General features: G+C 46.2%; 1 protein-coding gene across 7 annotated transcripts in view; it reads left to right on the forward strand.

Annotated features, from left to right (window-relative positions):
- Positions 1-21,931, forward strand: part of ADAT1 (adenosine deaminase tRNA specific 1) — a 43,823-nt gene that overhangs the window by 16,401 nt on the left and 5,491 nt on the right. For 3 of the 7 annotated variants that reach the window (XM_082712273.1, XM_082712275.1, XM_082712274.1), the window contains 2 exons: positions 894-980; positions 2,991-4,553. In XM_082712273.1, coding sequence (XP_082568399.1) covers positions 894-980; positions 2,991-3,123 — 220 coding nt within the window. In that variant the 3' untranslated portion in view covers positions 3,124-4,553. Of the gene's footprint in view, positions 1-893; positions 981-2,990; positions 4,554-11,019; positions 12,095-21,931 lie in introns of those variants that run through there. The other 4 variants (XR_014305933.1, XR_014305936.1, XR_014305934.1 and 1 more) reach the window with 2 other exon arrangements.

Genomic DNA, 21,931 nt, shown 5'->3' on the forward strand with positions numbered 1-21,931 from the left:
CCCTACGCTCAGTCAGCTCGGGAGCTGTGTAAGGGAGGGAAAGGAGGCACATACAGGCCAGATCCTGGCAGCGTGGATGGCCAAAAGCAAGAAGGCCCCGGTGGGCCGGTGGCCAGGTGGCCTGGCCACACTCACTTTGCCCGATGTTCCAAACTGGGGCCTGCATGAGGCTTTGTGGTGGAAGCCAAGGGTTGGTCTCAGAGGTGCACAGTGCCCAGAGGAGAATCAGGAGACTCGGTGTCCAGAGCTCATCCAAGTGGACTTTATGATCACAGCTCCCACAGGGAACAGCTCCCTTGAGAAGAGGTAGCCGGCATGACTGTGGCTGTCCTGGAGGGAGTTTAGTAATGCCATCTCCGCCTTTACCTCACATGAGCATGTCATCTTGATGATTTTGCTGCTGATGACACTTCTTTTTGTTTTGTTTTATTTATTTGACAGAGAACACAAGTAGGCAGAGAGGCAGGCCCACTGAGCTACCCAGGCGCCCCTGCTGACGACACTTCTTAAGATGAGATTGCTGGGCGCCTGGGTGGCTCAATGGGTTAAAGCCTTTGCCTTCAGCTCAGGTCATGATCTCAGAGTGCTGGGATTGAGCCCCTCGTCGGGCTCTCTGCTCAGCAGGGAGCCAGCTTCCTCCTCTCTGCCTACTTCTGATCTCTGTCTGTCAAATAAATAAATAAATGAAATCTTTAAAAAAAAAAAAAAAAGATGAGATTGCTTTTTCTCCCTCACCCACTCAGGTCTAGATGTCCTTCATGTGAAGAACAGGTGGAAATGGGGCCCTGGTGCATTCAAACATAAGAAAGCTCCATGTGAAGCCCAGCATCTCGGAGGGACTGGTACACGCTCAACACTTCTAATAAACCTCTTTGTCCTCTGCTTCCAAACAGATCCCGGATCAGCAAAGTGGAACTCTTTAGATCATTCCAGAAACTGCTAAGCAATATTTCGGAGGACAAGTGGCCAGACTCCCTCAGGTGACGCTGTTGACCCATGTTTTTTCATATTTAGGAAGATTTGTGGGTTAATTCTGCCTTACGAATGTCAGGAAGCCTTGGCGGGAGTCCGTGGGCACTTAATTACCGCTCGTGCGCTCCTCTCTCCCTGGGGCTCTGATCGCCAACGCACATCTGAGGTGTGCAGGATGGTTGGCTTAGTGGTGCCGTTACAGAGGATATTGGGGAGTGGGGCAGGAATCGGGGCTTGGCCCGTTCCAGGCTCTCCTTTCACGCTCCTCCACATGGAGAGCAAGGCTGCCGTGAGGGTTCGGGGAGCAGTAGAGTGTGTTAGGAACGTCACCCTCTTCTCTTCTGTTCAAATCAGCCATTGTGAGCTGCAGCCTTGTGAATGAAATTGCTGCCCAGCAGGAACGTAGAGAGCTCTCAGTCTGCTGCTGGGACAGCTGGGTAGGGCCGTTCAGACACCAGGTACCGGAGGGCGGTGCCCCTCACTTCCAACATCAGACACAAGCCGCTCGGGCTTCTGACCACGGCCTGCAGACTCACTAGAACAACTCATGAATTCAGGAAAGCACTGTACTGAACTTTGTATTGTGAAGGATATAAATCAGAACCAGCTAAAAGAAGGGTCACCCCCCAGCACATCTCTATGTATCACCAGCCAGAAGGGGGACCCAAGTTTCAGTGTCCAGAGTTTTCGCTGGTTTCATTGTCAGCCTGACCAAATCATTGGCCACGTGATGTGACCGAACTCATTCGCCATCTCCCCCTCTGGTCAGGAGATCAGACCGATAGCATGACCCACTGGACTCTGTGGTTAGTCTTTCTGGCATGGCAGCCCCACCCTGATCGGTTAGGGCCCGCCAGGAGTCACCTCGTTTAGTGTAAACTCGGGTAATCACAGGGGTCCACCATGAAAAACAAAGACGTTCCTGCCCCCAGGGAAATTGAGAAAGTTTGGAGGTTCCGTCTCAGCAACGGACAACAAGACCTGCCAAACTCTTTTTATCATACAGTATACAGTGGGGAAACTGAGGCGTTGCTAGAAACTTCTCCCAGCCCCTTGCTGTCACCACTGTGCACACTATAGTCGGTAATGCTGCCCTGCAGTCCATTTGCTCGTTTTTTTGTCTAGAAAAATGAATCAAACTGACCAGGGGGCAGGCTCCAGACATTTTATGTGTCAGTGAAAACAACTCTGAACTAAGATCAGGAGAAACTTGATTCCAAAAGATCACTGCAGTAAAAGAGGGGCCGTTAGAGCAGCAGCAGGACTGGTGCCAAAGCGAGGGCTCTGAGGTCGTTTGGTTTGTAAGCCTCCAGGGCGGATGGGAAAGAGCCTTCCTTTGCGGGGAGCCGTGAGCAAGGCTAGAAAGAAGCGGGAAGGGGGCATGGGAGGCGCAGTCAGTGTGAGGGGACAGGTGGACAGGAAATGGGAAATGTCTTTTCTTGAGATCAGTCGATTCACGGTGGGGTTGGAGGGGCTGGGGGATAGTTGGTTAAGAAGGGCTCACTACACATTCTGATGCTGGCTCAGGCTGAGAGTGGGTCAGAGTTCAGGGTCTGGGAGAAGGACAGAAGCATAACTAATGTTGGTCACAGAAGCAAGAATTATGTCCAGTTTGGTGTATGGTCCAAACAGTTCAGCTTGTCACTGAGACACATTGGGAGTTTGGAGCGTCTGTCGTAGGTAGGCCTAGGGGGCATCCATGAGTCTTACAGGGAAGGGGACTTCTTTGCAGTAAGCCATTTCCCGGAACACTTTAAGCTAAAAATAGTTATTTGTCTGATTCCACCAGGACCAAACAAGACTAGCATTATTGACTATCACCTGTTTCAATCCATGTTGCTTTCTAGTGAGTTTCTTACAATAGAGAGAGTTGCTGTAGGAAAGCGTACCAAAATCCTCCCTTTCCTAGGTCTGTTCCTAGGTCTCTGGTTAGAAATCTGTCCGGCCGCTGGCTCAGTTGGCCGCCCCACTGAGCTGATCATGGAGAACCCGTGTGTTTGCTGGTGTGTGTGCATTAGGCTGCGGAAGCTGGAGACGTACCACGAGTACAAGGAGGCCGCGTCTGCTTACCAGGAAGCCTGGAGTGCGCTCCGAAAGCAGGCCTTCGGATCCTGGATCCGAAACCCACCAGATTATCACCAGTTCAAATAAGAAGGGCAAACTGCAACAAGCACGTTGGTGGCAGAGTTTTCCGGCTCTTCACACTGGACCACTGCTTTCTTTTGTGCTGGACAAGATGGAGCTTTTCTTGTGGCCGAGTCAGGCAAAAAAAGATCTGCCATCTACCAGAGTGACCTATCACTTCAGACAGAACTCTGGAACATGGAACAGTCTATCCTTGATTGAAGTCGCTCTCTCTGCTGAAATGGCATCTAGCTGATGACCTTGGCATCTGTGCTGACTCGTGTGTGATTGCTTCTCTAAAATAATGGAATTAAGACCGTGGAATGTGATGCTTTAAAAGGACTCTGTGGTTGCTCTGTTTTGGGTGCTCTTGCTTTGATTTGGCAAGTGTTTATGGGACTGAGATGATGTTCAGATCTGCAAGTTTTAGTGCTTCCTTTGGTGTTGTGGACGGGTTTTCTCTACCCAGCCTTTCTTCCTGGGAGAACTACCCTTTCCTGCTCTACCCACAGCACTTGGTTGAAGCAGACCTTTCTCCCCGGCTGTGAGAGTGGGAGCCAGCCCGACAGTCCCGGAACTGCTGCGAGAGCTAGCAGGAAGAGTCTCTCTCTGCTGTAAAGGCCACAGAGTTGTGGGACCGCCTGTGGCTGCTTTTGCCACCACACAGCGATGGGCAGCTTGAGAATGAAGGCAGTCAAGAAGGAAATCTGTTCCCGTGACCTTGTCTGTATGCCACTGCTCACCTTGACTCCCAAGTATGTGACTTAAATTTGTATTATTTTGGTTCAGCCTGGTTGAGTAGGTTTTCTGTAGCTTGCAGCTGAAAGAGTTCTGTCTAAAAGGCCAAAGGTCTGGGGTGCCTGGGTGACTAGTGGGTTAAGCCTCTGCCTTCGGCTCAGGTCATAATCCCAGGGTGGTGGGATCGAGCCTCGCATCCGGCTCTCTGCTAAGCAGGGAGCCTGCTTCCGCCTCTCTCTCTGCCTGCCTCTCTGCCTACTTGTGATCTCTGTCTGTCAAAAAAATTTTAAAAAATCTTTTTAAAAAAAATAAAATAAAAAAATAAAAGGCCAAAAGTCTGTATAGCAGATCGGCAGCAGACCTAGCAACCAACATGTAATACTTAACTCTGGGCCTCTCCATACCTTCCATCACTGACGGCAAGGCAAGTTCTCCCTCTTGGGATTATTCAAGATCCTTCTCAAAGTTCTTCAGCCTTTTTTTTTTTTTTTTTTTTTTTTTTTTAAGATTTTATTTTTTGGGACGCCTAGGTGGCTCAGTTGGTTAAGCAGCTGCCTTCAGCTCAGGTCATGATCCCAGCGTCCTGGGATCGAGTCCTGCATCAGGCTCCTTGCCCCGCAGGGAGCCTGCCTCTCCCTCTGACTCTGCCTGCCACTCTGCCTGTGCTCTCTCTCTCTCTCTGACAAATAAATAAATAAAATCTTTAAAAAAAAAAAAAAGATTTTATTTTTTAACTTTTTGTATAAATTCATTTTAGTTAACATATCCTGTATTACTGCTTTCAGAGGGAGAATTTAGTGATTTCTCAGTTGCCTAGAACACCCAGCAGTCACTACCTCAGGTGCCTCCTTAACGCCCCTCCCCCAGTTACCACAATCCCCCAACCACCTCCTTTAGATTTTATTTTTAAGTAATCTCTGCACCCAACATGGCGCTCAGACTCACAACCCCAAGATCAAGAGTCATGCGTTCCACTGACTGAGGCAGCCAGGTGCCCGCCATTTTTGTATAGCTTTGAATTTTTTTTTTTGAAGATTTTATTTATTTGACAGAGATCACAAGTAGGCAGAGAGGCAGGCAGAGAGAGAGAGGGAGAAGCAGGCTGCCTGCTGAGCAGAGAGCCCAATGTGGGTCTCGATCCCAGCACCCTGAGATCATGACCTAGGCTGAAGGCAGAAGTAACCCACTGAGCCACCCAGGCGCCCCTGAATGTTTTTTTAATAACAGCTTTATTGGAATATAATTTACATTCCATACAATTTACCCATTTAAATTATATAATTTAGTGGCTTTTAGTTTATCCACAAAGTTGCACAGCCATCACCACAATCAATTTTAGAACATTTTTGTTCTAAATTTGGGGGAAGGGACACTTATCAACCCAGTCGGGTGCCCATTTGCAGCCACTGCCCATTTTCCCTCAACCCCACCCCCACCCCAGCCCTAGGGCCACCGGCAGTCTACTTTCTGTCTCTAAAGATTTGCCTATTCTGAACATTTCATATAAATGGAATCACAGAATACATGGTCTTTTGTGACTGGCTTCTCTCACTGAACATAATGTTTTCAAGATTCGTGATGTGATAGCACGAATCAGCACAGACCCGTACTATATTCCTTTCTGTGGAATAAAAGTTACATTCAGTTGTATGGATGTATCACATCTTATTTATCCAGTCATCAGTTGATGGGCACCAGGGTTGTTGGCACTTTGGGGCTGTTATGAATAGTGCTGCTGTGAACATTCTTGTACTAGTTTGTATGTGAACATATGTTCTTAAATTCTTTTTAATGACAGAAGTAACACATTTTTGTCCTAACAAATTATCCTTGAATTTTTTTCCATAAGAAATCTTTTTTTAAAATTATTCTTTAAATATTTTATTTATTTGAGAGAGTGAGTGAGCAGGAGAGAGGGGGAGAGAGAACCTGAAGTCAACTCTGCACTGAGCACAGAGCCCTATGTGGGGCTCGATCCAGTAGCCACGAGATCATGACCTGAGCTGAAACCAAGAGTCAGATGCTTAACTGACTGAGCCACCCAGGTGCCCCAAGAAATCTTTTTAGATAGCAGGCAGAAACATCACACCCTGAAGACCAGGCTCTCCCATATGCTGCTTTAATCGGGGAGATTCTTTACCTGACCCCAAATCCCATGTTTATGACAGCAGTTAAAGTAACAACTAGAAGGAGCTCTTATCCACAGAAGATTATGCCTCTCTCTCTCTTACGAGATGGTCTTTAAAGATTTTTATGAGAATATAAGGAGGTGGTGTCTTAAAAAAAAAAAAAAAAAAGAGAGAGAGGTGGTATCTTTTTATTCCACAGTTTTATGGTAGATTTGTCAAATCAATACCAAGAAAACCCCTAAATACAAAAACCACCCCTACATTTAGACTTTAGAGCAGAAACTGGGGAAGCCCTGAAGGCTTCAGACAAAAGGTAGCTTCATCTTGGGCTCCACCTGTTTTCTCAAGACCTGAAAGGGACGCTCCGACATCCGGCTTCCTACCTTTTACTTTAACCTCTTCAAACCCTTGTGATCTCACCTATGCCTTAAAATCACCTCTCTGAAATATTGGGAGGTTCTTAAATTTCATCCATTTAATTAGATCATGTATTTTTAACTTGTGTTTCTTAACCCATATTTGATAACTGCTTCTAATTTTTATTTTTATTTTTTATTTAAATTAAATTAACATATAGTACTTTATTATTTTCAGAAGTGGAGTCGAGTGATTCTTCAATCCTTTTTTTTTTTAAGATTTTATTTATGGGGCCCCTGGGTGGCTCAGTGGGTTAAAGCCTCTGCCTTTGGCTTGGATCATGGTCCTGGGCTCCTGGGATCAAGCCCTGCATCGGGCTCTCTGCTCAGTGGGGAGCCTGCTTCCCCTCCTCTCTCTCTGCCTGCCTCTCTGCCTATTTGTGATCGCTGTCTGTCAAATTAAAAAAAAAAAAAAAAAAGATTGTTTTTACTTAGGAGACAGCAAGAGCAGGATGAGTGACAGAGAGAGAAGCAGGCTCCCCACTGAGTAGGGATCCCAATATGGGGCTTAATCCTGAGTTTCCAGGATCATGATCTGAGCTGAAGGCAGACACCCAACCAACTGAGCCACCTGGGCACCCCTCATCAGTCTTATAAATACCTAGTGCTCATTATATCATACACCCTCCTTAATGCCCATCACCCAGTTACCCCAGCCCCCTACCCCCTCCCCTCCAGCAACCTTCAATTTGTTTCCTATGATTAATAATGTTTCGTTTGTCTCCTTCTCTGATTTCATCTTTTTGTACTTTTCCGTCCTTTCCCCCATGATCCTCTGTTTTGTTTCTTAAATTCTACATATGAGTGAGATCATATGGTAATTGTCTTTCTCTGATTGACTTATTTCACTCAGCATAATACTCTCTAGTTTCATCTACATCATTGCAAATGGTTAAATTTTATTTTTTTGGTGGCCGAGTAGTATTTCATTGTGTATATACACCACATCTTCTTTGTCTGTTCATCTGCCAGTGGACATCTGGGCTCTTCCCATAGTTTGCCTGTTGCAGACACTGCTGCTATAAATACTGGGTTGCAGGTGCCCCTTCAGATCACTACATTTGTATCTTTGGGGTAAATAACCCATAGTGCGATTGCTGGGTCATTGGGTCATAGGACATTCAACTTTTTGAGGAACCTTCATACTATTTTCCAGAGTGGCTGCAACAGCGTGCGTTCCCACCAACAGTGTAGGAGGGTTCCCCTTTCTCCACATCCTCGCCAACACCTGTCATTTCCTGACTGGTTAATTTTAGCCATTCCAACTGGTGTGAGGTGGTATCTCGTTGAGGTTTTGATTTGTATTTCCCTGATGCCAAGTGATGTGGAGCACTTTTTCATGGCTCTGTTGGCCATCTGGATGTCTTTGCAGAAATGTCTGTTCATGTCCTCTGCCCATTTTTTTTTAAGATTTTATTTATTTATTTGGCAGACAGAGATCACAAATAGGCAGAGAGGCAGGCAGAGAGAGAATGGAGGAAGAGGAGGAGGAAGCAGGCTCCCTGTTCAGCAGAGAGCCCGATGCAGGGCTCAATCCCAGGACGCTGAGATCATGACCTGAGCCAAAGGCAGAGGCTTTAAACCACTGAACCACCCAGGCACCCCCTCTGCCCATTTCTTGATTGGATTATTTGTTCTTTGGGTGTTGAGCTTCATAAGTTCTTTATATATTTTGGGTACTAGCCCTTTATCTGATAAGACATTTGGAAGTATCTTCTTTCATCCTGTTGGTTGTTGTTTGGTTTTGTCGACTGTTTCCTTTGCTGTGCAAAAGCTTTTTGTCTTGATGAAGTACCAGTAGTTTCTTTTTGCCTTTGTTTCCCTTGCCTTTAGAGACATGCCTAGCAAGAAGTTGCTGCGGCTGAGGTCATAGAGGTTGCTGCCTGTGTTCTTCTCTAGGATTTTTATGGATGCTTCTAATTTTTAAATTCCTTTTAAAACATGTTGAGAAAATTTTAAATGGATACAAAAATAGAATAGTGCACCCCCCAACCCCCATGCACTTGCTCACGCGCACGCGCGTGTTCTCTCTTTTTCTCTGTCTCAAATAAATGAATAAAATCTTCAAAAAAGAAAGAAAACTTCTGGGGTGCCTGGGTGGCTCAATGGTTAAGCCTCTGCCTTTGGCTCGGGTCTTGATCTCAGAGTCCTGGGATCAAGCCCCACGTTGGGGGCTCTGCTTGGCGGGGAGCCTGCTTCCCCCTCTCTCTCTGCCTGACTCTCTGCCTACTTGTAATCTCTCTCTCTCTCTCTCTGTCAAGTAAATAAATAAATAAACATCTTTAAAAAAGAAAGAAAACTTCTTAGGCGATTCTGCATACATCTGTTGCACAATGTGAAGAGGAACATCTGGTTGCCCCACATTCGGTGACCGAGCAGTGGGTTCAGTGGTGTCAGCCTTATCTCTCCCACCGTGAAGTTCCCTAAAGGTTTTGGCAGCTGGGTCAGGGATCCCCAAGACCACCCTCAGGTTTGATGAGCCACTGGACAGACTCACAGAACACACCAAGGCTGTCCAAGTTACCATTTATGTCAGTGAAAGGGCACAGATTAAAATCAGCAAAGAGAAAAGGCAGCCCGGCTCAGTCCAGCAGAAAACAGGTGCAAGGTTCCAGTCGTCTTCCCTGTATTAACCATGTGCGTCTGACGCTTTGACATCTGGGGCCTCGCTTACCCTGACGAGACTGCCTCCAGGAGTCTAGCCAACTCCCAGCGAGAGTAAAAGATTCCGGCCACGCACTGCAAAGCTCTCAGCCCAGCCACCTGCTGCATGGGGCTCTCATACTGGCCGCCTGCACTCGTCACCCCAGCTCCAGGTACCGGAAAACCAGGGACAGCCCTTGTGCCTCAGGTGCCACTGAAATGAATCACATTAGCCAATCCGCAGTCTGCTTAGCTGCCCCATCCCTCCCTTCGCCCTTATCATAACACCTCGTGCTCACATGTCCTCGCTCCCTCTGCCTCCGGACCAACCCTGGTACTTCTCCATCAGATGGAAGGGCGCCTGTGGCCCAGCGCGCCTCTCCTCCTACATTCGCAAACTCTCCCAGTGGACTTGCACACAGGGCACTTAATTCCCCCAGCAGTGACGCGTGACCGTACAGCCAAAGTTTTGCTTCAAGTGCCGCTGCCGTGGGGCTTGCGCGGGGCCACACCCCATCACAAAGAATGATCTGGCCCAAGATGTCCGTAGTGCTGAAGGTGAGAAACCCTCATCTAGGGATTGTGTTTTAAAGTCACTTGACGGCCGCCTGGTGGCTCAGTCAGTTAATCATCTGCCTTCAGCTCAGGCCATGATCTTGGGGTCCTGGGATGGAGCTTCTGCTGGGTGGGAGTCTGCTTCTCCCTCTGCCTCTGCCCCTCCCCTGCTTATGCTGTCTGTCTCTCTCTGTCTCAAATACATAAAACCTTTAGGGGCGCCTGGGTGGCTCAGTGGGTTAAAGCCTCTGCTTTCAGCTCAGGTCATCATCCCAGGGTCCTGGGATCGAGCCCCGCATCGGGCTCTCTGCTCGGCAGGGAGCCTGCTTCCTCCTCTCTCTCTGCCTGCCTCTCTGCCTACTTGTGATCTCTCTCTGCCAAATAAATAAATAAAATCTTAAAAACCAAAAAAAAATCTTTAAAAATAAAGTCCCTTGAAATCGCTCCTCTTCCAAATCTATACACAGTTAACTTTGTTTCATTTTGCTTTTCTATTTTGGGGGAAGCAGGGGAATGGCTTTTCAAAAAATTATGTAAAATATTTATATGATTCCACAGTTAAAACCAATAAAAAAAAAATCAGGGGTAAAAGCAAGGTACATTCAGATAGGTCGACCGTCCTCTCCCTCCCGTTTGTCCCTTGGTCCAGCACTGACCAGCAGTGTTTATTAGTAATTGGTGGTTTTCTTGCTTTTCGAAATGCTCTTGTTACGAGCCTCCATACAGTATTCTGTATTTTTGCCAGGGTGTCTTTGGATCCATTTTTAGAAGTAGGATTTGCTGGGTGAATGGGTAAATGAACAGTTTTTCTTTATTGAAATCCATCTTCAAGGTTCTGTTTCTAAATACAGTGAGTGCAAAGAAAAAAGAAAAGCAAAATACAGGATAGTGTTAGTAAATTCCATTTCTATAAAAAAGAAGAGTGAGAAATTTATATCTGTGTTTTACTTGTATATGCCAGACTATCTCTGACTCAATACAAGAAGCCACTTAACCACTAAACGCGGGGCCCCATGGAAGGGTAAGGGAATGCCTCCCACCCCAGGAGGGAGAGGGAGACTTCTCACCGAAGACCCCTTGTATTTTGTTATTTTTGAATTTTGAACAATGTTAATAGCATGCCTGTTTTAGAAATTTACAAAATGGAAAAAAAAAAGTCTCAAAAACCCCAGGAAATACTCAGAAGTGACATTGTGTAGGGAAGAGAGACTTTCCAAGCTATTTTCGGCACCTCTGCTTGTAATTCCGCAGACTCATCTAACAAACCGTCTTACGGAGTTTGGCTCCAGAGGGGCCTGTACGCCTCCAGCATTGCTGCTTTGTTCTGGGTTCGCAAGTGGATTCTAATGTTACATCTATGTGTGCCTCATTTTTATTCTTTTTCTTTAGAATTTTTAACATGTGGCTTGATTGAAATAATTGTGTGCATATATTCCATGCAGTCATTTCTGCCTGAAAGCACGGGCCTAACTGCCTCATTTTATGGAGTTGCCGGTGCCAAGCATTAGCTCACCGTCTGGGGAAACGAAGCTACTACGGAGAAAATGAGCCGCCCTGGCTGCAGCGCTCGGCTTGGAAGGGAAGCAGGCCCCATCGGACTGGGTCGTGTCTGTGGCTGGTGGAGAGCTGCCTGCACCTGGGCCTCGGCTGCATTTGTTGGCCTGGAAGCAGTGTTCTGAGCAAACCTTCACCCAACTTTTCCAGTTTCTAAAACCCAGTTTCCTTGCAGGCTAGTTAAGTGGCTGGGGACAGCATTAGATTTTCAACCAGCCCTGTCCTCTTGGGATGCTATGTGGAGAGGCCAGATGAGCTGGGAGGAGGAGGCCCCGCACAGCAGGAAGGTGACCAGGACTAGGAAGTGGCTTCTCCATTGAAAGATGGCGGACATGTGCTCGCTCACAAGGGCTCGGCCAGTTCTCACAGATACAAAGCCAGTATCCTGAAGGTTAGCTGAGGTGGGACACGGAAAGAGTCCAGAAAGCAGCTATGTTGAAAGAAACTTGACTTTCCAGAAAGAAGCATTCTTTTTGTACCACATGCTGAAGAATCACGCTGGCCTTCATCTCTCATAAAACATGAATCCCTTTAAACCTAAATGTGTCTGTACTGCGGTTAAGACGGACTTCCTGGAAGGCTGTCCAGATGGATCCAAAACAAATCTTAAGTAGTACTTGTGGTCCAAAAAGGGGAGGAAAATCTGCAGAGACAGACTCCTCGGCTGCAGGCAAGGTTGCATGCGTTCAGTTTTTAGTTCTTAAAACCCCAAAACTAACCAACAGGGATAGGAATCAAAGAATGGTTGTTGCCTGGTGGGGGAAGAAGCAGGATGGACATTGAGTGGAAAAAGGCCTAAGGCGACTTCCTAGGATTATGGGAATTTTGATAGAAGTGTTGATTACATGGCTGTAAACATTTGTCAAAATTTATTAAACTCTGCCCTGAAGATCTGTGCATTTTATTCTACGCCATTATACCTCAACTTAAACATGTAGAAACAAATAAACCCTAGTCCTATTATTTCGTATCTGTGTGGATGTGGGGGAAGTATTTAATCTGACTTCCGGTCTATCACCTGGTTGTACAAAATGAGGTCCCAGCAATTAGGATGCTTGGGGTTTTTTTCAACTGTGAGGTAGGATTTCTCATAAATTCTTAATTGGGTCAATAATGCAAAGAGAAATTTTCTCCAGGAATCTGAGTCCATTGACACTTTGAGATACATACGGCCTCAGTCATGTTGGTGACAAGAGAGAGATGGAAATAATTCTTGTCTTCGCCTAGTCACTCGGGTTCTGAATTTGGGTGTGGTTTTTTTGCCCCTTATACAAATAAGCCAGCAGGGGGTAGGAACCTGCTTTTAGCACTAAGCGTGTTCAGCACTTCATTTCAATCTCCAAATTCAGCGAAGTGTCTTAATAGGAAAAAGGGAAAGACAGAGATTCACTCCAAGTGGGGACACAGGCTGCCAAATGCTGGGCTCAAGCACATGTTCCCTGAACTTAGGCTGGGCTCCAAGAGGAGAAGAGCTCACAATGGAAACAATGATGGCTGTTTGCTCAGCAGCCAGGAGAATGAAAAGCGCATTGAAACCCAGCAGTGTCTCCACGGGGAGAGGTACGGTGGGCCCCTTCCTGGTGAGACCAACCTGTCAACAGAGCAGGATAACAGAGCCCATTCCCAACAATAAGACCTTTCTGTGCAACCTCAGGAGATCGCGGAGAAGTTCTGCTATGGGCCCCCCAAGCCTTGCTCAACAATAAGTGCACACTCAATCCAATTCACCCTGTCTTGATTGAATTAGATTCTTTCAATAGAGAAGGCTCTTCTCGAGGTATATTCCCCCATCGCCACCAAGATTTCACCCAGTTCCTTTTTTATTGCGATGATTATGGGCTCTTTTGACCTTCAGTCAGTACTTTTCCAACTGGTATTTCCTTTTCCATATATATATATTATATATATATATATAATATATATATATATTTTTTTTATCTTAAGTAATCTCTAAGACCAACATTGGGACTTGAACTCAGGACGCAGAGATAAAGAAGCCCAAGCTTCACCGGCTGAGCCAGCCAGGCGCCCCTCAGCTGATATATATATATATTTTTTTTTAATAATTTTTTATTTTTTATAAACATGTTTTTATCCCCCGGGGTACAGGTATGTGAATCACCAGGTTTACACACTTCACAGCATTCACCATAGCACATACCCTCCCCAATGTGCATAACCCCACCCCCCTCCCCCCCCTCAGCTGATATTTTCACGCCATACTTTTTGGTCTTCGTTGATCCATTGCCGTTGTGGACACCCTTCTGTCCTAGCCCGTCCATACTGCCGAGCCGAGAAACCAGGGGGCGGCGGGAGAAACAAGGCTCCGGGCGATAGAGTGGCAGCACAGTCTCCACCAGGCCCGGACGACCGTGCCCCCTCAGCTGTGCTGCCACAGGCGGACCAGACAGGGCCGCCCACCCCTTGGCTCCTTCACGAAAGATGAAGGGCCACATGGGTTAGTATTTTGCTTGCATCCACTTTGGAGGAATTCTGTTCCTAAACAGAAATGTTCCAAAACTGTGGCGCAGGGGGTTGCAAACCCAAGCACTTCTAGGGGTCGGAAGCTCAAAGCAGGCGGAGTGAACTGAGAAGTGTAGTCCTTGTCCAACGAGGAGCCATTATTTTGTTCCAGCTGATTGTCATCAGATGTTAAGAATTCTGGGGGGAGGGGCGCCTGGGTGGCTCAGTGGGTTGAAGCCTCTGCCTTCCGCTCGGGTCGTGATCCTGGGGTCCTCGGATCGAGCCCCGCATCGGGCTCTCTGCTCAGCAGGGAGCCTGCTTCCTCCTCTCTCTCTCTCTCTGCCTGCCTCTCTGCCTACTTGTGATCTCTGTCAAATAAATAAAATCTTTAAAAAAAAAAAAAAAGAATTCTGGGGGGAGAAGCAGGAAAGTGGGGCTGTTACCTGTCTGGGGGCCACGCAGAGACACGGACCTTCAGTGTGGATCTTTTGGTCTAGCAGAACAAGGATGCTTTGGGGCCATCGACCTGAGGCGGAACTGCAGCTCAGGTGGCACCGCCGGTGTGATCCCAGATAGGCGTGTGTAGAGGGTCCGCGCTCGCCTTCCAAATGAGGGCACAACTCCCGCCAGCAGGAGGGTCGCAGGGATGAGCTGAGACCACGGATAACACGGGTATGGGGAGGCCTGCCTGCCTCGCACACAGCGAACCCCAACCTTGGTATTTCAGCTCGTACGTGACTCCCACGTAAGTCAGATGCCTTCTGAACACCATCGCTATGGCAGGCATTTTGCTGTGGACCTGAGGTTCAAGTCCCCTCACAGTGGCAACAGCGCAGTGTGAGGGTGGCTGTGATCGAGGTCGAACACCCTACCTGGCGGGGGGAGGTGCAGGAAGATCTCATGAGCCCAGGTTCACTTGGCAGAAGTGAAGGATCTGGGGTTAGCAAGCCAAGAGAAATGGTGGTGTGTGCGGGTCGGTTTCGTGAGGATATTTGTGGCCAAATCACCATATACACAGGCCAGAGAAAAGAGCAGGCCACGGCTGTGCTGGTAGAGTATGAGGGCCAGAGAGGAACTTGGGCGGGTCAGGGAGGACTTTGTCCATCTTGCGAAGGAGAAAGGTTTTCTCCTGACAACTCCGCCATCCAGAGATTATGAGAAAAGGGTATTGGGAAGAAAGATGGATTTTAGAAGGATCACTCTCCTCTGTGGCAGGGAGGTTGGAACGGCAGGGGCAGGGATGCTGGTGGGGATATCAGAGCTTGGGGGTCACTGGAGTAATTCAAGGAGAAGTGAGGAGGCCCGGACAATGCTGGTGTTAGGAGCCATAGGAAGGGGATCGGCGAGGCTGCTCAGCTAGTGGCAGGTAGGGGATGAGGGAGGGAGTAATGAGAATGCTCCAAGGTCCCTGCTGGGTGGCAGGACAGAATGTGGCGCCATGCATCAGCAAAGGGGCCTCCGGGAGAGGAGCTGCAGGCCGGGGACGACGGGCTCAGTTTCAGAGTTTAGGATTTCTGCACTATCTTGGGATAAGGACTGGGAGTGGGCATTTGCAGGGGCTGGCTTGGGGCTCAGGAGAGATGGGCTGCACATAGAGATTTGCGGGTCATCTATTTTCAGGAAGTCCTTGAGGACATGAGTTAGGGTAAAAGCATCCAGACGGAATGTGGGTGGAATGATAAGAGAAAGGGGGCGTGGACGGAGCCCTGGAGGCCATGGAGGGCTCGGGAACAAGTGGAGAAGCAGAGAAAGAGTGTGATCAGGAGGCCAGAGGGAAAAGACAGGAGCTTCAAGCTGGGGGAGGGTGTGGCGGGCATAACCTAAAGGGTAGACTATATAAAAAGAGACAGAGAAGGTAGGAACTGAGAACCTCGTTCCCCGCCTCCTTCCCCACCGAGGGACAAGGTTATTACTGGCATCCCCAGCAAGCGTCCGGGAAGCCAGCCTCTCCCGGGCTAAGGACTAAGGGAAGGGGAAGTGAGAAACGGAGGCACTGTGTGTTCTTCCTCAAGAAGGGCCAGTCTCTGTTCTTGCTGATGTAACTTAGAAACAAAAAGTTGGGAAATATTTCACATGTAACAATAAAAAGAACACCCGCCATACAATTGACAGTAAACATTTACTGATTTGCTTCATGTTTTTATTTTCTGGAGAAATGAAACAGGACTAACTAGGGGTTGTATTTGAAACCCCACTTTTACCAACACCTGCCCCCCCAGCCTCCCCAATACTGTCCCTACCTCCGTTAGGTAGCCACCACCCTCAACTGTACAGTTTATACTTTCTTACCTAAGTTTGTATCCTGAAGCAATGCATACTATTATTTTGCATGTTTTTACATTTTTTTTAAAGATTTATTTTTTTAAGTAAACTATACCCAACACGGGGTTCGAACTCATGATTACGAGATCAGAAGTCACACACTCCACTGACTGAGCCAGCCAGGAGCCCTGCATGTTTTTAAATTTTAAATGATATGCTGAATAAATTTCTGCATCTTGCGTTTTTTCTTCCTCAGCACCATTTTGGAGATTCATTTATTTTACCATCCATAGCTCTCGTGCATTCATTTTACCTGCTGTATAGTATTCCTTTGTATGAATAGACGGCATATCACCCCTCCATTCTCCAGTTGGTGAACATTTAGCTGGCTTCTGATATTTTGCTCAGGCAAACAAGGTTGCAGTGATCATTCTTGGACATGTCTCTTGTACATGGGTGGGGATATTTCTAGGGTATATACCTAGACGTGGAATTTGCTAGGTCATGGGTTATCTGTTTTTTAATTTTACCTGATATTGTGAAATTGCTTGCCAATGTGATGCTACCAGTTTAAACCCACAGAAGCACTTGATAAGAATTCCACATATTTCACATCTTCCCTACCATTTTTTTTTAAGATTTTATTCATTCATTTGACAGGCAGATATCACAAGTAGGCAGAGAGAGGGGGGAAACAGGCTCCCCACTGAGCAGAGAGCTCAATGCGGCGCTCAATCCCAGGATCCTGGGATCATGACCTGAGCCAAAGGCAGAGGCTTTAACCCACTGAGGTGCCCACCAAAGCGCCCCACCAAGCCTGGAGCCCACCCTGGGGCTTAAACTCATGACCCAGGGGTGCCTGGGTGGCTCAGTGGGTTAAAGCCTCTGCCTTCCGCTCAGATCATGATCCCGGGTCCTGGGATCGAGCCCTGCATCAGGCTCTCTGCTCAGCGAGGAGCCTGCTTCCCTTCCTCTCTCCCTTCCTCTCTCTCTCTGCCTGCCTCTCTGCCTAATTGTGATCTCTGTCTGTCAAAAAAATAAATAAATAATCTTTTAAAAGATTAATTAAAAAAAAAAAACTCACGACTTAGAGATCAAGACCTGACCTGAGATCAAGAGCCAGACCCTTAACCAGCTGAGCCACCCAGGCGCCCCTTCCCTACCATTTTTAAATGTTACAACTTAATTTGGCCAATTTGACAAGTTTGAAATGGTATCCCCTAGTTTACTTTCCTTTGCACTTTCACAGGGCCACCAGCCATATAGTATAAGAGTGAATCCTTCAGTGTAGAGCTTGTGCACTGCACAACTCTAGGGGGCACTGTTCACATTGTAGTCTGAAAACACACTCTAGAGTTGGTGCAATGTGCAACGTATACAGTGGCCCTAAGTAACAGTAAGGATTTTCTGTTGTTCTCGTTCTGTTGGGCTGCTATACCTTACTAATTGGAAAAATTCTAAAGAGAGTTCTTTATTCTGGATATGAATTCTTTTTTAAATTTATATCTGTTGCGGGTGCCGGGGTGGCTCATTCGGTTAAGTGTCTGCCTTCAGCACGGGGCATGATCCTGGAGTCCTAGGATCAAGAGCAGGGAGTCTGGTTCTCCCTCTGATCACGCCCCCGCTGCCATGTTCTCTCTCTCTCTCTGTGTCAAATAAATAAAATCTTTTCCTAAAAATTTAGGAAAATATCTTTCCCTAAAAGATTTTATTTATTTGACAGAGAGAGACACAGCAAGAGAGGGAACACAAACAGGGGGAGTGGGAGAGGGAGAAGCAGACCTCCCACCGTGTGGGGAGCCCGATGTGGGGCTGGATCCCGGGACCCCGGGACCATGACCTGAGCCGAAGGCAGACGCCTACCGACTGAGACACCCAGATGCCCCAATAAATACTTTTAAAAAGTGTGTATCTGTTGCCAATGTGTTCACCTAATCTGTGGCTCCTATTCTGTTATAGTACCTTTTTCCTTATGCAAAATTTTCATTTTAATTAAGAAATGTAAATGTAATTAGCTTAAATGTTTCAGTTTTTTACTTTATTGTATTTTTTTTTAAAGATTTATTTGAAAGAGAGAGCAAGCGAAAGAGAGGGTATGAGTGGCGGGGGAGGAGGGGCAGAGGGACAGAGAGAAGACGACTCCGCTCTGAGCAGTGAGCAGGACATGGGGCTTAATCCCAGAATCTGGGATCATGACCTGAGCCGAAAGCAGACACTTAATAGACTGAGCCACCCAGCCACCCCTATTGTATTTTTTCTCTTGTCTAAGAACTCCTTGCCTATTCCAAAGTCACAGATATTCTAAATTTCTTTTCTAGATATTTTTTAAAAAGTTTTGCTTTTCCACACTTAAATCTTTAAGTCATCTTGGTGAAATATGAGGATCTATTTTTAAAAAATATTTAAGTAAATATTTACTATACCCAACATGGAGCTTGAACCCATAAGCTTGATCAAGTCGCACACTCTCCCGACTGAGCCCGATGACCCAGGATCTATTTTTTCCATATGTATAGCCAATGACAGAATCTGAGATTAAGGGGCACCTGGGTGGCTCAGTGGGTTAAAGCCTCTGCCTTCAGCTCAGATCATGATCCCAGGGTCCTGGGATCGAGCCCCAACATCGGGCTCTCTGTTCAGCAGGGAGCCTGCTTCCTCCTCTCTCTGCCTGCCTCTCTGCCTACTTGTGATCTCTTGTCTGTCAAATAAATAAATAAAATCTTTAAAAAAAAAAATCCGAGATTAACCAGTCCATCCTTTCCCTTTTGCTTTTCATGCTGTCACTGTTATATTTTAAACATTCGTCTGTCTCTGGGCTTCTGTTGTGTTTCCCGGTTTATTTGTCTATCTCTGTGCCATATGGTACAGTCTAATTAGTTAACTACTGCTAAGATAAGTCTCCCCAGCTTGTTTTTCTTAACACTTCTTGATTATTCTTGGCCTTTTGCTCTTCTAGATGGATTTAGCATCAGTTGTCAGATTCCACAAAACAAAACAAAACTGGCTGGGATTTTTACTGGAATTGCGTTATAGATTAATCTACAGCAATATGCAGCTTTACAATACTGGGTGTCCTCATCCTCAGATATTGGGAATATTAGTGTATCTCCTTTCATTTAGGTCTTCTTTCGTGTCCTTCAATAATGTTTTGTCATTTTCTCCATGAAGGTCTTAAATATCATATGAAATTTATTCCTATGCACTTATAGATGTTTGCTCTAACTGAGGAGATCTTTTTGCCTATTTTATTCCCTAATTGGTTACAGATGATATGTAGAAATAACATCCACATGTGTAACTCCTCTGGTACCCAGCAACCGTGCTGAACTTTATTTGTTTGAAGTTTTACAGATTCTCTTGGATTTTTCTGTAGACAATTACTGTCTACATATAAGAACACTTGAGTCGTCCTGTCTCATTTTTATGCCTCTCATCTACTTTTCCTCTCTTACTGTATTAGCTGGCTTTATGCCGGGACACGGTGAGTAGAAGCCCTGGTAGACTTTTTTTTTTTTTTTTAAGGTTTTATTTATTTATTTGACAGAGATCACAAATAGGCAGAGAGGCAGGGAGAGCGGGGTGGGGAGACGGAGGCAGGCTCCCTGCTGAGCAGAGCGCCCGATGCGGGACTCGATCCCAGGACCCTGAGATCATGACCTGAGCCAAAGGCAGAGGCTTTAACCCACTGAGCCACCCAGGAGCCCCTACCACATCTTTATCCATCCGTGTGTTGATAGACATCTGGGCTTGTTCCATAGTTTGGCTATTGTGGACGTTGCTGCTATAAACATTCGGGTGCACGTGCCCCTTTGGATCACTACATTTGTATCTTTAGGGTAAATGCCCAGTAGTGCGATTGCTGGGTCGTAGGATAGCTCTATTTTCAACTTTTTGAGGAACCTCCATGCTGTTTTCCAGAGTGGCTGTGCCAGGTTGCATTCCCAGTGTATGCAAGAGGGTAAGAGGGTAACAGTGTAAGTGTAAGAGGTTTCCCCTTTCTCTGCATCCTTGCCAACACCTGTCATTTCCTGACTGGTTACTTTTAGCCATTCTGACTGGTGTGAGGTGGTAGCTCAGTGTGGTTTTGATTTGTATTTCCCTGATGCTGAGTGATATTGAGCACTTTTTCACGTGTCTGTTGGCCATTTGGACATCTTATTTAGAGAAATGTCTGTTCATGTCCTCTGCCCATTTCCTGATTGGATTATTTGTTCTTTGGGTGTTGAGTTTGAGAAGTTCTTTGTAAATTTTTGGATAGTAGCTCTGTCATGTTCAAGTATCTTTTCCCGGGGGCGCCTGGGTGGCTCAGTGGGTTGAGGCCTCTGCCTTTGGCTCAGGTCATGATCCCAGGGTCCTGGGATGGAGCCCTGCATCGGGCTCCCTGCTCAGAGGTAATCCTGCTTCCTCCTCTCACTCTCTGCCTGCCTCTCTGCCTACCTGTGATCTCTGTCAAATAGATAAAATCTTTAAAAAGTAAAATCTTCTCCTATTCTGTTGGTGTTCTTTGGTTTTGTTGACTGTTTCCTTTGCTGTGCAAAAGCTTTTTAGCTTGATGAAGTCCCAATAGTTCATTTTTGCTCTTCCTTCCCTTGCCTTTGGTGATATACTACCCATTCTTGAGCTCAAATCTACCTGGTCATGATTGTTTTGTTTATTTAAGAGACAGTGAGTAAGTAAGTGAGAGAGCACAGCAGGAGGGAAGGTCAGAGGGAGAAGCCGACTTCCCACTGAGCAGGAAGCCCAAAGCAGCGCTCGGGTCCAGGACTCTGGGATCATGACCCAGCTTAACTGACTAAGCCACCCAGGTGCCCCGGTCATAACTGTTCTAGCACACTGCAAAATTTTATTTACTAGTATTTTATCTAGGATTTTTCTGTGGTGATAAATGAGATCAATCTGTAATTTTTCTCTTACGAAGTTTTGGCATTTGGATTTCAGTGTCAAATCAATTTGTGATCATTCATTTTCTAATCTCTGAAAATTTAAGAATGGGTTAGGGTATCCTTATATAGTTTGATAAAATTCATCTGTAAAACTTTGCTACTGTCTTTTAAGGACTGGAACTAGGGGAAACTAGATGCTACTTTTTTTTTTTTTTTTTAACTTTTCAAACCTTCATTCAGATGCTACCTCCTAAAGGCAAGATGGACAAATCCATTTTTATTGGTATTACAAATAAGGCTGCTTTCCTCAGTAGCTTGTTTTATAGATAACAGCTGTTCCCTCCTCTGACCCAAGAATACTTTCTAGTATCACTTTTTTAATTATTTGTTTATGTGTAGGTTTACCCCCATACTGTAAGCTTCTGGAGGATGAGCTAATGTTTGTATTCCTGTTTATGCCTCACTGTCCAGCAGTGTGAAGCACATTGTAAACAGAAAAAACAAACACCATGACATGATTTCACCCGGCCAACTGTCTTTCCTCTTAAATCTCAAGTCTGGTGTCTCCGCTGTCACTTGGTAGCGGTATAGCTATGAGAATTACATTACCTATATCTCATGAGTACCTTTTGAAAACTAATCTTAATAATATTTATAAATCATCTGCTATCCAACGAGAGCTTGATAAAAACTATAAAAATTTCTTTTAATTAAAAAATTTTTAAGTAAATCTCTATGCCCAACATGGGGCTCAGACTCAACGACCCAGTGATCAAGAGTCACATGCTTTCCGAACTAAGCCAGCCAGACACCCCTAAAAATTACTTTTTAAAAGAAAGAAAAACAGCGGGCTCTGGTGACCCTTGCTTTATTTTCCTCTTCCCCTACTATTTCTGTTCAGTTGCATTTGTGGGTTTGTGGTTGTGAAACAGAAACAGATCAAAATGCCTTTGGAAAACTAGCCCTCCCCCATTTCTCTACAATCCTCTTCTGTTCATACTGTTAAGGAGGGTTTTACCTTTCTTTCCCGCCAGTCCCTGTCTCGGGCAGGAAGGGTGAGGGGCTCTTTGGTAATTCAAGTGAGGCTGGAGTCCCCCAGGGGACTTTTGACACTGCCCTCCGAAGAAATGCTCTTCCACTGGATTTGCTACACTGCTGGGGCCACTCCGCTGTCACATGAGAGGAGTCTGCC

The sequence above is a fragment of the Mustela nivalis genome (genome assembly GCF_964662115.1).
Source record: "Mustela nivalis genome assembly, chromosome: 18".
NCBI classification, from domain to species: domain Eukaryota; kingdom Metazoa; phylum Chordata; class Mammalia; order Carnivora; family Mustelidae; genus Mustela; species Mustela nivalis.